Source organism: Pipistrellus hanaki (assembly GCF_964339955.1).
Source record: "Pipistrellus hanaki genome assembly, chromosome: 6".
Lineage (NCBI taxonomy): Eukaryota > Metazoa > Chordata > Mammalia > Chiroptera > Vespertilionidae > Pipistrellus > Pipistrellus hanaki.
This window is the reverse complement of record NC_140508.1, coordinates 68,637,260-68,653,805: the sequence shown is the minus strand read 5'-3', so window position 1 is coordinate 68,653,805 and position 16,546 is coordinate 68,637,260. Positions and strand designations below refer to the sequence as shown.

At 44.5% G+C, this 16,546-nt stretch overlaps 1 protein-coding gene across 1 annotated transcript in view; it reads right to left on the bottom strand.

The window, feature by feature from the left end:
- The window catches only part of ASXL3 (ASXL transcriptional regulator 3), a 172,488-nt gene extending 161,849 nt beyond the window's left edge, over positions 1 to 10,639 (bottom strand). Inside the window, exon 1 of the mRNA XM_084888700.1 lies at positions 10,485 to 10,639. Within this exon, the coding sequence (XP_084744826.1) occupies positions 10,485 to 10,538 (54 nt within the window). The 5' untranslated portion in view covers positions 10,539 to 10,639. The remainder of the gene's footprint in view (positions 1 to 10,484) is intronic.
- Positions 10,640 to 16,546: the final 5,907 nt, after the last annotated feature.

Below are 16,546 nucleotides of genomic sequence, written 5' to 3'. Positions count from 1 at the left end.
TGTCTCCTATGGGAACTCAGACTCAAGAGGATACCATGGACCAATTTTACCTTCAGTGGAACTCAAGGGGGCCCCATAAATCACTTTTACCTTTAAATAAGCGGTTACGGAGGCAAGAAGGAGAATTATTCGAAGTGGGAGCCAGTCTAGAGACAGAGAAGCCAGTTACAAAGTTGCTGTAGCCATTTAAGCAGAAGATGGAAACGATCAGACACTATAATTAACTGGCATCGTCTGATCTAATGTCAGACACTCTAAGTACATTATACACATTATCTTACTTAAATATTCCAACCACTCTTTCATGTTATTATTCCCCTTTAATAGACAATGAAACTAAAATGGAGAGATGTTAAATAATTTGCCCAAGGTCAAACACATAGTAAGTGGCAGGATTGAGACTCAGACATAAATCTTCCTGACTTTTAGGCCCATCATTAATCTATATACTTTCTCATCCATTGCCAGTGTCAAAGTAAATTACAGTGGAAATGGATATAAGTCTAGGATAAAAAGATAAGAATTTGGAGATTTGAAGAAAAGGAGATAAAACTGGCAAAGCTTGGTGATCATGGAATAAAAGGGGGAAAAACACAAAAAGGCATTAATGAGGACGGTGGTGACTTTCACTGAGAAATGAGAAGAAAAAGGGGGAGCAGACTGGCTGGGATCAGGAGGCAGGGAAGAAATTATGTATTCAGTGTTAATCTTGTTGACTTTGTTATTGGTATGAAACACAAATGAAATATTTCCACTCCGGTAATGAAGAGACAATATATACCTTCTCATCAGTCCCTTGTTGCAAAGCTATGAATATAGGAACTAGACTCTGACCATTAGATGCATCTGCCTGTGAATCTGAATCTTGAATGAGATATGCAAAGACAGAGAAGATCATGATACGTTCATATGACACACTAGCAACAAAGACAGCATCCCTTGTCACACTAGTCACCATGGTGACCATTAGCAGTGGTATCAGTGAACACAGCCCTATGTTTGTCTGTAGCATGATATACTATGTTTGTAGCATGACTGTGTATTTTTGCTCCCTAGCCTCTACTGATCTCTGCCTATTTTTCTATCCTGTTTTCCCCCGATACTTCCTGATGATTATTATGAACTACTCTGTGGCCTCCAAAATAACTCTTTTTCTACTTAAGTTAGCAAGGTGCCTGTAACCCATAATTCTGATTAATAACACCAACACATTCATTGTTATAGCCAGTTAAATATTAGGGGGCTCCTTCCTGTATTGCTCTTAAATCATTTCCAATCAAAAGCTAGAAATGCTAAATCTGGTAGCTGAAGGAACTCTTAGAAGAATTCAAAGAATTCATGGCCTCGTGGGAATACAAAGCACTAAAAGAGCTCTAAACCACAACATGATTAAAAATTCAAAGCATAGAAAAAAGGTAACAAGTGTACTCAAAAAAAAAAAGAAGAAGAAGAAAAGAAAAGAAAAGAAAAGAAAGAGTGTACTCTACGTACGGAGTACAAACAAACCCATCCATAAATATTTAAGAAAGAGTATTAAAAGTCCAGAACTTCAAGGATAAGGTGATATGTAGCAATTCTCAGATACAAAAAGCATATCACCACTTAAAAAAAAAAAAAAACTCACCACAGACAAGGTATCATAAGCATTGATGCAAGAACATAATAAAGATACATTTCAAAGGACTAAGGGTAAAAAAAAAAAGTCAACTAAGACTTTTATAACTAGCTAAATTATCATGCAAAGGTGAGGGCAACATGGGATCTCTCTGATTATTTTTTTCCTACTAAGCTTCTCCATCTTTTTATTTATTTTATTTTTTTTTTTTAATGAAAGATGTGCTAAGTCTTGTGAAGAGAGCCTATGGATTGTAATCTACATACGTGGGGGAATAATGCTCCCTAAAGGCTGCTCTTGACCACTTTCACAGGAAGGACTCAATATAATCAGATCTGTTCTGGGGGGATAAATACAGTTTTAGTATACAAGAATTGGAAAAGAGATTAGAGAGAAGAGTAGTTGGGAGGTCAAAACTATATAAAACACAGTGAATAAAAACAGAAGGCTCTGAATGTGAGCTATACTTAGAAGACAATTCGCCCCTCTCTGCACATCCCATGTGTGTCAGTAACATAGATTAGTGGTTGCCAACCCGTGGTTGTGGGACCAATGATGGCCCCTGAGGTTCGAAAGATTGACGACCGCTGATATAGGTAAGTCCCTCCCAAACAGGCATGTCATCACATTCTCCTTCTGTGACCAACGCATAACACATTTGTGGGAGCTATGCAATAGCTGCTTAACAACTGGACAAGTTTTCTTTGGAATAGCCATAGTACACAAAAAACAAATCACAGGAATTGTTAATATATTTAGGGAAAAGATCAAGGCTGGAATCCTCATCCTGGGAGACTCGCCATTGGAGGTGTGAGACTGCCAAAGAGGGGAGATGATGAAATAATAAAGAGAAGGGCAGGGAGAATTCTGAGATGAATCAATGCTGAAAGGGAAGCTGCAGGAAGAGACCCTCAAGCAAGAAGGAATGGGTGAGAAGAGTGATGGAAAAGAACAGGAAGACTATCAAAGAAGTTTGATTCAAGTTGTTTAAACTGAATTTCTAGGATGGATATTTAAACAAATAAGAAATTAAACTAAACAGAAAGGATTTAGAAAACACCATTTCTAATTGCAAGATGTTGAAAGAGTTTTAACACATTTTAAAGGAACAAGATTTTTCTCAGAAACACTTTTTTAAAATACGAGATTATCTGTTGTGTGTGCATGATGGGAGTGGAAGGGGGAGGGGGAATACCAGGAGGCTGAAGAGTAATATAGAATTATGATGGTCCAGATACCACTATAGTGCTATAATCATGTCAACAAGGTTTTGATATATGTACAAATCACATGTGCATTAAAAAAAACAAAACCCTAAGAACAATAAACAACAGCCTCACTATATCATGACTTCTCTATGACTGAGCTGGAGAAAAAGCCCCCAAAATCCAATCTCAGAATTCCAACTCTTTAAAATTATTAAGATCTGCCGAAACCGGTTTGGCTCAGTGGACAGAGTGTCGGCCTGTGGACTGAAAGGTCCCGGGTCTGACTCCGGTCAAGGGAATGTACCTTGGTTGCGGGCACATTCCCAGTAGGGGGTGTGCAAGAGGCAGCTGATCCATGATTCTCTCTCATCGATGTTTCTAACTCTCTATCCCTCTCTCTTCCTCTCTGTAAAAAAATCAATAAAATATATTTAAAAAAATAACTAAATAAAAGAAAATTATTAAGATCTGTTAAAGTACAGTATAGTTAACAAAATCCTGTCTCCTGAATAAGGTGAAGAGTGTCAATTCTATACCCTTCTTTACTGTAAGGCACCGGTAATATATTCAGAAGTCAACTATTGCACAACTAAAGAAAAATGGAACACTTGCCCACAAAATACCAATTATGGAATTATTTTTAAAAAGCCTTATCTCATTTTTTTTTTCCTGGACCAATTTATGCTAAACCTATGCAAAATAAACCAAGGTATCTAACTACATCGTTCAGTAAATTATATATCTGTCTACTTTGAAATAATCTTCCCGTTTCTAAGCATGTCCACTAAGTATAAATGGCGCTGCCTGGGAGAATTCCTCAGGTGATAAAAGTTCCCACCAAAGCGAGGGTCCTGGGTGTCATTGGAGTTATATATCTGAGCTATTAAAACCAACGTTCTGACAAGCTCTTTGGCTCTGACCCCGGGGCATGAATTTGCCTTCCAACTATTAAACACAAGCAAGTGTCAGAGGGCTCTATGTCAATCAACCCTGGGAAGGGCCTCGTCCCAATTGAGTGTTGTCACTAGCTGACATGAAAACCAGCAACAGTTAATTGTTGGGTCTTCAAGTGGGAATATTGAGGGATGAGGAGAGGTAGGTGTTGAAGTTCAGGCTGATAAAGCTGTTAATTGCTACCCTTTTATGTAGACTTGTATAATAATGAAAACAATGTGGCTAATCATATAATGTTCCTATTTGTTCCCCAAGGGCTCTTCAGGGAAAGTTTCAGTCCAGGCTAGATTTCCCCAGCTCCCGGCTGTGCGGTGACAAAGGCAGAACAATCCAGGCACTCAGGGCTGGCAAACAGCTGAATGAGGTCCCATACAGGGGCCCCGCCTCGGCCTGTCAGGAAGGGGCCAGTCTGCCCCTGACAACCTCTGGGGGAGGAACTGAGAAGTATAAATGAACAACAACTTCAAGCAGACTTTTGATGATTAAGGAGGGAAATGAAGAGAGGAAAAAAAGGAGAGAGAGAGAGAGAGATTGAGAAACAGACAGAGGCTGATGTAGGCTCAGATCTGCCATTCAGCAAGTCAGGTAAAGTCACATCTGTGAAAATGCCCGTGTTTCTTTTTAAATCAGAAAGACAGCACAGGGGTTAACAGGAGCTGTGCCAGGCCTGGTCCTCGGAGACAGGTGGCGACGCTGGGCACCTCATTAAACCACACCTGGAGCCCCATTTCCTGAGGTCCCCCAGTGATCTCAGAGCCTTTTGGGAAGCACAGCCCTTGGTGGTGTGTTTTCTACAGATGCATACTGCTTACTGATGCTCACTGTGCCTCATCTGGCAAAGGCTATTATAGCGTAAAGTTGTGTTATTTAAAATAAATTATTTCCAACACCATTTTGTTTTCAGACTCTTTATTACCAAGTAATGGCAGCATTCAGAGACACCCCAAGACCTTGCCAATCCATTCCCTCTCTATAAGGGACGGTCATTCTGTTTTGTGTGGGCTTTTTGTGTGTCTTGTTGTTGTTGTTGTTGTTGTTGTTTTAATTCTCTTTCTACCAACACCTACCTCACCAGTCCCATGCTACAACTGACAAGGACCAACTGCCTTAAAAATGACTTTCAAATCCCTCTGCCCCACATAATTTCCAACTCTATTGCACCCCCCCCCCCGACTTCTGATATTTCCAGGCGTGTCTTGGGCAGTGGCCCCTGAACCCATCCTCTCTCCTGACTCTACATCTTTATCCACGTGGTTTTCTCAGAATGTTCTCCTCTTGTCACCTGTTTGATTCGTATTTCAAGGACGAACCAAGTTTCATCCAACCCATCAAGCCGTCTACAATCACTCTCTGCCACCCAGCTCTCCCCGCTGTGCATCTGTAAACTCACACCTGCCTGATGGTTCATGGGGCACCTCCGATGGTGTCCGCTCAGTCACCCCCTTTCCCTCGTCTCCTCTCCTGAACTGCATGTGGGGGAGCCCTCAATATGTTTAAGGAACATATGCACCTTTCCAATGCATTTCAGTGAACTAATGAAGCTATTACATGATTAAATATTAAATTTAATTGCTATACAAGTTAGCTTTCCTGTAGTGAAATTCCTTTACAGGTATAACTCTACAAGTCTAAAAGCCAGAGAGTGCTGAGAAAAGAGTCTGTCTCTGACACCCAAGGAACTGTCTGCTTACCAAAGAGTTTGTCAAAGAAGAGGAAAACGTTAAGACTCATTTCTCAAAATTTCCTTTCATGTTAGCAAGACATAAAAAATTAACCACCTAAACAGGAGGCCCGAGTTCACATTTCTCATCATTTCGAACACATGTTATTTCAACTTGAAACTCGTTTCTTAAAATATGGAGATAGCTGAACTCATCCATCTTTTAAACTGCAGAATGAAAATGGGGGCCCGTGCCTGAAAGAAGAGATGATGAGAGATAGACACACAGAGATGAGACATACAGTATATGTCTGAATGGAACCAAAGGAAATGGGAGCAATTGGAAAGCAAACTCCGTTTGCTGAATACACTTGCCACACTTCCAGGCTGGTACGCCACATCACCAGGATGCTCGTGTGCACCTTTGGGGATCACTCCAAATCACAGGTCACCGTGCTCTCGGCTGGTGGGGTCTGGTCACCATCTACTATCTCAGTGGCAGGAGCACAGTGAGAGGTGCCAACAGCAGGACCTATCTCTCTCCTGGTCCCCACGTCCATCGCTCCTGAGAAATGATGCTTATTTCCAAAACACAAAGACCAGAGGCCGGGCAACCAATAAAGGGACAATTATGAATAGTTTTCAATCGTAATGGTTACCACCACCACTCAGTGTTGTCTGCAGCAGCCCTGACAGCTGAGGTAGACTGCAATGCATTGTCAATCTCCCCTGTGCAAACGCTTCGCACAGACCTCCTTTAATTAATAAACTTGCTACTTAGTTTTTAATACAATGTGATTTATAAGATGTCCATTTCTCCAAGACCTCCAGCGGCCCTGCCATGGCTTACAGGGATCCGTGCCAGCTTTCTCCTAACAAGGAGGCACATTTGCCATTTAAAATCTTTTTCCAAAGGTCACCTTGAGCTACCACAAAAAAAAAAAAAAGCGAGCCTCACTGATATTCATCATCTGTGTGAATATATCTCAACTGTGAGCAAATAAATCAGTCATGTTACCAAGCACAAAGCTACTAGAGATTAAGATTTATTTTCAGGTGCCAGCGAGGCCAAACAAAGATGCTAAGGAGTAAAACAAATGGAAGGACATTCGGGGAACAAATTAATACACGGAACCACTATCTGAGCAGCAGCATTCCCTGTAGAACGAAGTGATGAAACTATTAAAAAGCACTTCTCGAAGCAACATTTGTGCATGTCAAAAAAAAAAAATTTAACCTGGAATAAATATATAAATAACAGTATGTTCTGTGTTAAGCCAGTAACAAAGAAACCCCTTAGTGCTGTAAAACAGAGTCCTGTCAAAACCCTATATATATATATATATATATATATATATATATATATATATTTTTTTTTTTTTTTTTTTTTTTTTTTTTTTTACAAAGAAGCAGGAAGATCCTTTCACAACGGTTTAAACTGTATTTATAGTAACAGAGGGAAGACTTCAGATAAAAGTCAGAAAGATTAAAGTTGAAGCACCCGCTCGCCAGGAGCTATGGTTCCGATTTTTCTCCTCACTGCCAGTCTGCAAACATGAAGACAGAAGATGCTGGCATGTGGCTCTGGGGGCTCCTGGGAGACTCCCCCACCTTGGGGGAGCAGGGAGCACGGGTGGACACGCATGTGGCTGGGGAGCAGGCTGCATATGAAATGGCAATGCGCAAAGTAACCACCCCAACTGCAGAAGGCCGGGGGAGGGGAGGGGGCGCAGGGCTGAAATTTCTGCAACTGATGCAGGGCAAAAAGAAAGGGAGAAAGAAAAGAAAAAAAAAAAGATGTGGTATTACTGTTTTAAAATGGCAGCCTGTTAATAATCACTGCATTCCTGAAAACACAGGGCAATCCCAGCTCCGCCTTCTCCCCTGAGCGAGCACAGTGCTCACTCCCTGGGAACCGGTGGGCTCGGAGCTGAGGCTCCCTTTAAAACAAACCCTGGAGGTGCCACTCAGGAGTTTATAGGCTTGGAGACCTTATACTTCTCTGACAAAGAAAAAACAAACAAAAAAAGATACGAAAATGCTGTTTTCGCCTGGCAGGGCTTAGTTACTCTGGACAGAATGGTTCTTGCATGTATGTTTTTCTTCAAAATGTACGCAAAGCGACCCTGAAACACAGCTTTTGGTTCATAGATCAAAACATCTATTTTGCATTTCTTCTCCCTTAATATTGTCTCCTTCAAGAAAATCACTTTCCCTCTCTCCCCCCTCCCTCTCTCCCCCTCTCTCCCCCTCTCTCCCCCTCCCCCTCCCCCTCCCCCTCCCCCTCCCTCTCCCTCTCTCTCTCTCTCTCAGTATACACTGTATGAACTGGAAGGTTATTCTTAATGTGAATTTGGACCGTCTCTCTTCAGTTCATATATTGCACGAACCACATACTGGGTTGTATATTTTCAGGCCATCCTGAGTATTTACTTTTAAAATCAGACACTTGGTTTAACAGTGGATGAAGAAAGGCTAAAAAAAAAGTCCTTAACAACAACACACCCGGCAGGGAGCCGTGTGAAATATGGAATGACAGTGTTTGTATCACAGAAATGCCAAGAAGAAAGCATTCCTTTTTCACGGAGTGTAAATGAACACTATCAATTTAAAGGGTACACATATCTTCCATGCAAGTCTGGAAGAGGTTTTAAGTCTCTATGCTTTCATGTAATCATAAAGAAAGCATGAAAAGATGTCAGTATTACCCAAATCACTCTGTTATCCACAAAGTTAAGAACCATCGAGAGTCACTTTTACAAATCACAAATTTCTGAAAAAGGAATTTTGAAGTACAAGTACTTGCCGTTCTATTCGGTATTTTATTTCAACGGCAACATTTTGAATACATGCACATTTGTACAACTACCAGGGGAAAAATAACTTGAACCAAATTGAAAAATTACCATAACTACTAGTTCAATATGTCTGGTTAAAATAGAGACATCTGGTCTGTCATTAATTCTTTTGTGCTGATGACTCCTAGTGTGCCTTTTCCCATCAATGAACTTTGCAAGAAAAAAAAAAAATACAACTTCTAACAACAACAAAAAACCCCACAACTCAGAAATCTATTTCAACATTTGCCAATACAGATATGTTATGATTAGTTCAAATAAAGCACAGTGCTTTTCAAGAATAGCAACTGTACCCTGATTGAATGCAAATGGTTAGCTTTAAATTCCATCAGATTGATGTTCTGAAGTCATTCTCTGCAGGCAAATATGGCTAATTCATGAAAATATTTATAAGTCGACACATTGTTCACTTGTTTAAAATGCATGCGCTGAAGCTCCATAATAATACTTGATTGCCACTCCAAGGAATCTGAATAATACGTTTTGCACACCCCCACACGATTCTGAATTAATGGCTGGGCAAACAATAAGTAATGTACTGCGCTCTAGCAAAAACCCAGCGATAACATCAACCCGGCATCTACGGAACACTGCGGGCTTACTTTCCACAGATCCCTCACCACTAAGTTTCCTCTCCTGCAGGCAGTTCATTAGGGAATGGCGATGACCTCCCCATTCTTCCCCAGAGAGGGAGTGATTTGGCGATTAATATGATCACAAATGGGGGGAGAAACCGTGACATACATGACTTACAAATGAAGAGAGGAAGGAAAGGGGCCTGGCCCCTTTCGCTACCAATAACCAGATGACCGTTTTAAAAAGGACTTTTGTCACTGCTTCTGAGGGCAATAGGACCAGTGATCGAAAGCCCTTTGCTGGAACCCACAGGCATACCAGGAAGGCCCTTGAACCAAACTCAGATAATGCCTTTGGACAAATGTTCTCCTTGAGCAGGACGTAGTTATTCAAAACCATAAAAAACACACCAACAGACCACGGTTATAGAACACAACCTTTACAAAGCCAACCTTAACATGTCCTGCAGTCTCCCCTCCCACCCACCCCCTGCTGCATGCAGTCTGCTTTCTTTAGGCCAATTTATAACAGATAGTAAGTTGGTGAATAAATATTTAATTTATGCAGCCGAGACCCTGAAAGGCTGATCTCCAAATGCAATAAGCCTTGCATTCCCATGAGGCACACTGTACAGAAATATCCTTTTTAAAAAACCATCTACAGCTGTCCTTTAAGAGGAGAAGGGAAGAGGAAAAACCCACACATACACATGCGTCGAACCAAGGCGCCGACGCCCCTCTGCCAGCCGGCATGTCTATAGAGACATTCTCCCGATGATTAAAACGTAAGCCCAGCTCCGAAAGGTTCCAGAGGAGGAAAAGCAGCCGAGTAACGCCGCCCAGGAAGCCGGCCCGCGAAACACACCTCCCTGCACGCTGAGCAAGCTCGCCCCGCACAAGACACCGACCCAACTTCCCCAAACACACACACACACACACACACACACACACACACACACACCGGCACACGCTCACGGATTGCACACACGTGCACAGAATGTACACACAAACACCGAGCGGGGCACAATACCTAACACACACACACACAAACGAACTTGATCGACACACAAAACACATGCACGTATCGGTGTGCAGACAAGAACGCACCCACGTCGCGGCACACAGACCCCGCAGCGCCCGAGCCCGCATGCACGCGCCTCGCAAGTCCGTGCGGGACACACACCGTGCACGCACGTGGAAAATGCATGAACTCACGGGACCCATGGCCCGCAGCCCGCGCCGGAGTTATTGATGGAATTCCGGGGGCGGGGGCGGCGGGAGGGGAGCGGCCACACAAAGGTCTCCGGGCGGCCGGGCGGCCGGGCGGGGAGCGGGGAGCGGGCGGGCCGTGCGCTCGGAAATGCCCCGCGGAGCGGCCCCCGCCGAGCGCGGACGGCGAAGTGCGGGGAAGTGTCCCGGGCGCGGCGGGCGCGGGGATCCCCGAGACGATCGCTGCGCCCCGTCCGCGCGCACGCAGCCCCACGGGGGTCGGCGAGCCCACTCCCGCGGAATAACAAAGAGCGGGCGCCGGGCGCGGCGGCGGCTCGGGCTGGGGGCGGCCGTCTCGGCTGCCGCGGGCGGCGCGGGGCGAGCGGCGGGCGGGGCGGTACGTACCAGGCGGGCAGCCTCGGCCCAGGTGCGGTCCTTCTTCTTCCTCTTGTCTTTCATGTTTGCATCTCATTGAGGGTGCTGCTGGGGCCGCGGGGGACTCCACGCGCGCTCGGGGCTCGGGCGCCGAGACAATGACCCAGTGACCCGGTGACCCGCACTCGCTCCTCCGCGGGGGGAGGCGCGCGGGCGGCGGCGGGAGGGAGGGAGGAAGGGAGGGAGGGAGCCGGGGGTGGGGTGGGCGCTGGGGGCGCGCGGGCGGCGGCGCGCGGGGGGCGGGCGGGGCGGCGCGGCGGGGCCGGGGCGGGGGCGGGGGCGGCGCGGGGCCGGGCTCGCCGGTGCGGGGCTCGCGCTGCGCCGCCGCCGCCGCCCGGCCGCCGCGGTGACAGCTCCGGGGATGCTGCGCTCGGCCCGGCTCCCAACAATACACTCTGACGTCACGGGGAATGGCGACGGGCCGCACACCCGCCGCTCACACCCGCCGCTCACACTCGCCCTCGCGCGCGCACACTCGCCGCGCGCCCCCCTCCAGCCACGCCCTGCGCCCCTGGCCAGACCCACCCCCCTGCGCCCCGACCGCCCCGCCGGCGCGGGCGCTGCCTTGCGGGGCGCAGGCCGGGCGCCCCCAGCCGCGCGGGAGGCTGAGAGCCAGGGGCGCGGGGGCCTTGGGAACTTGGGTCCGAGTCCGCTGGCAACTCGGAGAGCCTCGGTCTTGGGCGCTCACACTCCCGCGACCCCCTTTCTCTCCCCCCCCTCCCCGCGCACACAGCCCTGCACCCCCTCTGCTGGCTCCTTCCCTCTCCTCCGCTGGGCTGGGAGCATTCCCGGAGCCTTGGGGGGAGTCTTGTGGGGAGCCCCGGGGAGAGGGCACCGCAGCCGCCCACCCCGAGCCAAGGTTGGACATGCAGCTGGACACCGCGAGGAGCCACCCTGTCACCCTCCACAATGCCAGAGCCCGGCTGCAGGGCGGGGCGGCCTGGCCTCAGCGCGGTGATTTGTAAATTGCGTGCAGCCATCCTTCTGGACCACAAAACGTGCTGCATCGGAAACAGCTCCGCGGCCAACGCGGATTTTTAAAATGATAATTGCCAGGCTTGGGATGCGTGGAGAGTTGGGTTGTTAACCTTGTCAGCGAACTGCAAACACACACACACACACACACACACACACACACACTTACGCAAACAACTGTGAAGACTTGAGAGTTTATTGTAACCTTCCCAGCCTCTGAGATCGCTGGTGAACGGTGTAGGTCTATAAAGTTACTGTAAGCAAAGAAAGACTTGGCTCTGTGGCCCTCACAGTAATTATGTGTGCGTTTACCTTGAGGATCTAAAACACAAAAAGGGCACTCGTACTGGATTATTTATGGAAGGTTATTTCCCGAATACAAAAATAATGGTATGTAAACAGTACTGCGTGGGGGTTTTTTCATTTACGCTATCTTATTTGATCCTTAAAACCTCGCAGTTAAACCTATTTGTTCACGCTGCTGCAAAAATGAGGAAATGAAGTTGAAAGCATTATATTGTATCCAAGGTCTCTTGCAAAAGCAGTGTTAAGAACCGAACCCAAATCTTTTGACCCTAAGCCCTCGTTCTCTCTATTATTCTAAGACAATGTTTAAAAATAAATAGCCCCTAACTAGAAGTGAACATCTACGTTGAAGAAAAGACATGTCTGAGAATGGGAACAATTATAGTAATCTGATTCCTTTCAGAACTCTGTCCAATGACTGAGGTCATAAAAATATTTGACTACCAGCATTTAATCAGTGGCAGTTCATAATCATAAAGAGCTGATTATGTTAATTATTTTAAAATATGTGCATTATTAATGCACTAGAATAAGGGAAAGCTATGCATCTATTTAAGAAAATATCAAAAGATTATCTTTACTTTTTTCTTTTTTTCTTTTTTAAATGGATTTGAGAACACACTGAAGTTATCCTGAGGGGAAAACTTTACCCAGACACTGTGCATAACTCTATCCAGGTGTGTTATATTTTTACTTTACATTTCAAATATATTAAATTTGAATAACATTCACATCTGCTTTTATTTTCAAGAATCCTCTTTATGGCTAAAGTAATGGATATATTTTCAAAGTATTCTCATTCTAATGTTTTCTCCTCTGTTCAGAAATAGCTATGTTAAGCAATCAGACCATAACATATAATTTGTTATTTTCTGTGGAATAGTGCTTAATAAGAAGTTTTGGAGCCAGCTAAAGGGAAACATGAATATTTAGTTGCTCTAAAGTAACTTATTATTCTTTAATAACCAACTTGATTATCAAAGAAGAGAAAATATATCATCATACTGAAGCAGATGTAAGTTCATTGCTTTAAAAAAAAAAAAAAGCGATCTGAAACAAAAAAATTACCCATTCTATGACAGTGAGCCAAGCGTAAATAATCAATGTGATGAACTGACTTTTAGAATGCATTTTAGGGGTATTTGAGTATAAATAGTCCCTCGCAGGTAAGTTTGGTTAAAGACTTGGTGAGTATTTGATGACAAAATAACATACACTTCATAGAGCGCCGGAACAGAGATGGGCCTACCCATGTACATTCAACCATCCTTTCCATTATGGCTCCCTCAAGCTCAGTAATTGTCTGTGTTGGGAGGAGGGAAATATGACTCAAGTACTGATCTTTTATATTTGGTAAATTACACGAATCTCTCTTTTTTTCAAAGAGGTAGAAAGTGATAAATGTCACCACAAATGTACAAGTCAAATTATGTGAAAACTAATAAGAGGAATAACTCTCTACTGGGGAGATGTTTTAAAAGGCTTTAAAAAAGAGATGTCCTTTGGAGTGGGATTTGAAAGATGGTAGGATTTGAACTTTTGAATTTGTAGGAATGGAGAAAAACGTTCCCACTAGAAGTGCAGCCAAAGTCAGGACAGTTAGGGCTAGGGAAACATTCACATGGATAGGCGACACCCATTAAGTGCCGTAGCATTCCTTTAAAGTTCCTATCAGGGCCAATACATCTCAGGAAGCCTTCCTTTCTGTGAGGAGAGACGACTAAGGAAAGGAGCAAGGTTTCCCTTAAAACTGCCCTCCACTTCCTTTGGTGAAGTTCCCATCCCGATGGCACAGCACTGGGGGGCGCCCCAGAGTTCAACCCACAAGACATAAACAGCACCTCCTCTGAATCCCTGGGCTGGCTTTCTCCAACGCTGGCTCCTACATTTGGAACTCAACATTTCCTGTGGTGCACGTCCCAGCAGCCCTTTTCCTGTCCTGGAATGTTAAGTAGTTTTAGATGTTTAATGATTGGTAGACACACCATACAGAGCAACCCGGACAGCAATATAAGACAAAACGGAGGCGAGGGTGCATTTTAGAAATGGGTTAACATTCATAGGAGACTCGGACAAAGGGGGTGAGGGGTAGGAGGGAGAGAAAGAGAGACTTAAGAATTAGGGGCAGAAGTTGTTGTGTCATGGTCTGTCGGAAAATGTAATCAAAGTGTTGACCAAATATGGGAAAGTTTAGGCAGGAATAAGGGCCTGGGACTGCTTTTATGGCCATCCCACACACCCCATGGAAGTCTGGAATGAATGGAAGTTTCATCCACCCCTCCCCCACACAGGCCTACCAGCAGGCCCCACTCTGAGCAGAAGGTGGGGTGAGCAGGGAGTCATAAAAGTGGGGAGGGGGAGAAGAAAGGCAGTGCTCCAGGGGAGATGGGAGGGGTCTGAGGGGGTCTGCATAACCATGCAACGGTGAGTGCTGCTTCTGAAATACATTTATTATGCACAAACTGGGGATCTCTGAATTCTACAAATAGGAACATTTAATAATCTTATTTCTCCCGATCAATTAGGAAATTCCATAATTGAAGAAGGCGGTCACCTTGTCTCCTTGGTCCAGTACCCAACTCACTGAATTCTCGGCACTAAGCAAAGGACTTCCCATAACCTAGGCCACAGTAAATAATCACTGAGTAAAAAATAAACGATTGGAAATGCAGTAATATGATCCTCTTATTGTAAACACAATAAAAGTTCAATCAAGGTATATTTCCTTTTCCCCCCACTCCTACTAGCACCATGCTTTGGTTGTTTTTTTTTTTTTTTTTTCCTATAATTCACTGAGCAATTCAGGGGTAATACCCAGTGAAGTAAAATAAAGCCAAGCATTGGTGTTAGCGATCATAGTCAGATATTACTGAAGGATGCTCCCCAGGGCTGTAAGTGCTGGCCTGGTCCCTCTTATTTTCTTCCATGTGGACTATGTTGCTCATTTTTCACGTCTCTCAATATAGTCTCTTAAAGTCGGTTTACACTGTGACTATAAATATTAGCTGCACTTCGGGAACATTCAGAAGGGCTTTAGTCACATTATCCAAGACTAATTGTTCCTGAACTCCTGACAGTCCTTCCACTAGGGAAGGAGTAGGTTAGTTGTGGTTACTTTGTTTTTTCACTTGGCTTCTACAAGAGTTTAAAATGTTAAGATTTAGGTGTACTATGATTGTAGAGATAAGTAGGAAAAAATATTTTAAAAAAAAAATCTTACACATTATTTCCAAAACTTTTTGGTAGCTGATTTTACTGGCATTGTCAAAGCATATAGCTTTCTTGTTGGAGCTGATTGGAGCTAAGTGATCAACTTGTAAGACTGCTCATGTTTCAATTCTCCAGTCAACTTGTATGACTATCTCATTTCAGTGCATTAATTAAAAAATAGGTGTTTTCCTGTTACAGCCAGACCCTGTAGCCTCTAAAGCTTTCTTAACTCTGAGGAGGAATCGAATAAGGTGGCAAAACTATTTTCCTCTTTTTCACTTTCCTAAAATCAATCTCTCTCTCTCTCTCTCTCTCTCTCTCTCTCTCTCTCTCTCTCTCTCTCTCTCTCCTGCTTTATCTAAGTACTTCCTTTTGGAAATAACAAACTCTGCTTCTGAGTAGAGCCCTTCATTCAAGAATTTACCTTTTCCCCCTTTAAACCCTTAATTGGGCATAGAGAACACAGTCTGATTTATGGCCTCCCCTTTAACAGGACTCACACTTAATCCATTACACAAAGAGGGATACACAGATTCCCTAACAGCACCACTCATTAAGTTTATACAGAATGAGAAGGGGGAAAAAAGCACAACACTTAGCAAATGTAAATAAAGCTTTGCTTGATACTGTCTTCTTATGCATATGTAATGTGATCAGAATATCAACAGAGCAGTCTAACAGCTTTTTGCTTATTTTCAAAACCACAAATTAGATTTCTCTAGGTAAACTCTAATTCACATTTAGTGGCTAAGAAGGAAAATTACATGCTGCTAAATTCATCTTTGTGTGGAAAGAATGTTCTCAGTGCACAAAAGAGAAGACTAGAATTCCGATTACTATGTCTGTCTGTCTCGGGCTCTGGAATGCCAAGGACTCCTGCCATGCTGCTGATACTCTTTCTTGCCTCAGTGTCTGTGTTTACCAAAAGGGTAACTTCTGTGATTGAGAGCTTGCTCCCCACTCCCCCCCCCCCCCCAAAAAAAAAAGAACCTTAAGGAATCATTAATAAGTTACTCCAGTTACTTTCCACCTACCTGCTATTTTAGTTTACACATTGAGGTGTATGGAGTACACACTGTAGGTATTAACCTAGCCATGGAATGTCCTCTCCATTCTATGCATAGCAACAAAGGCTCAAAGGAAGAGGTGTAAGGCCACCCTGTGACTTTTACAAGGGTGGAGTGAAGTGATGGGGAGAGAGGACTCCTTTTGTGACTGAAGAATTCCCATTGCTTTCCGTTGAGTTTATTGCAAGGGACACGGCTGATCACCTCAGCCAACACCCTTCCAGTAACCATGCCTGACCTGCTCTGGGAGATCTGAGTAACTGGGAGATCTCTAAGGAGCCCATTGTAGCCAAGGAAATGCCATCCGATTGTCTACTGGTTGATGGGGTGAGAGAAAAGAAGTGGTGGCCTGCGGGTATGCAGGAACTGCCACCTCTACTAGGAGACACACCTGGCAGCCCAGAAAGGCAGCAGCCTGCCTTTCAGAAAGGAGAGCCATGTCCCTGCAGTGTCTGAATTCTGTCCAGGACTTTC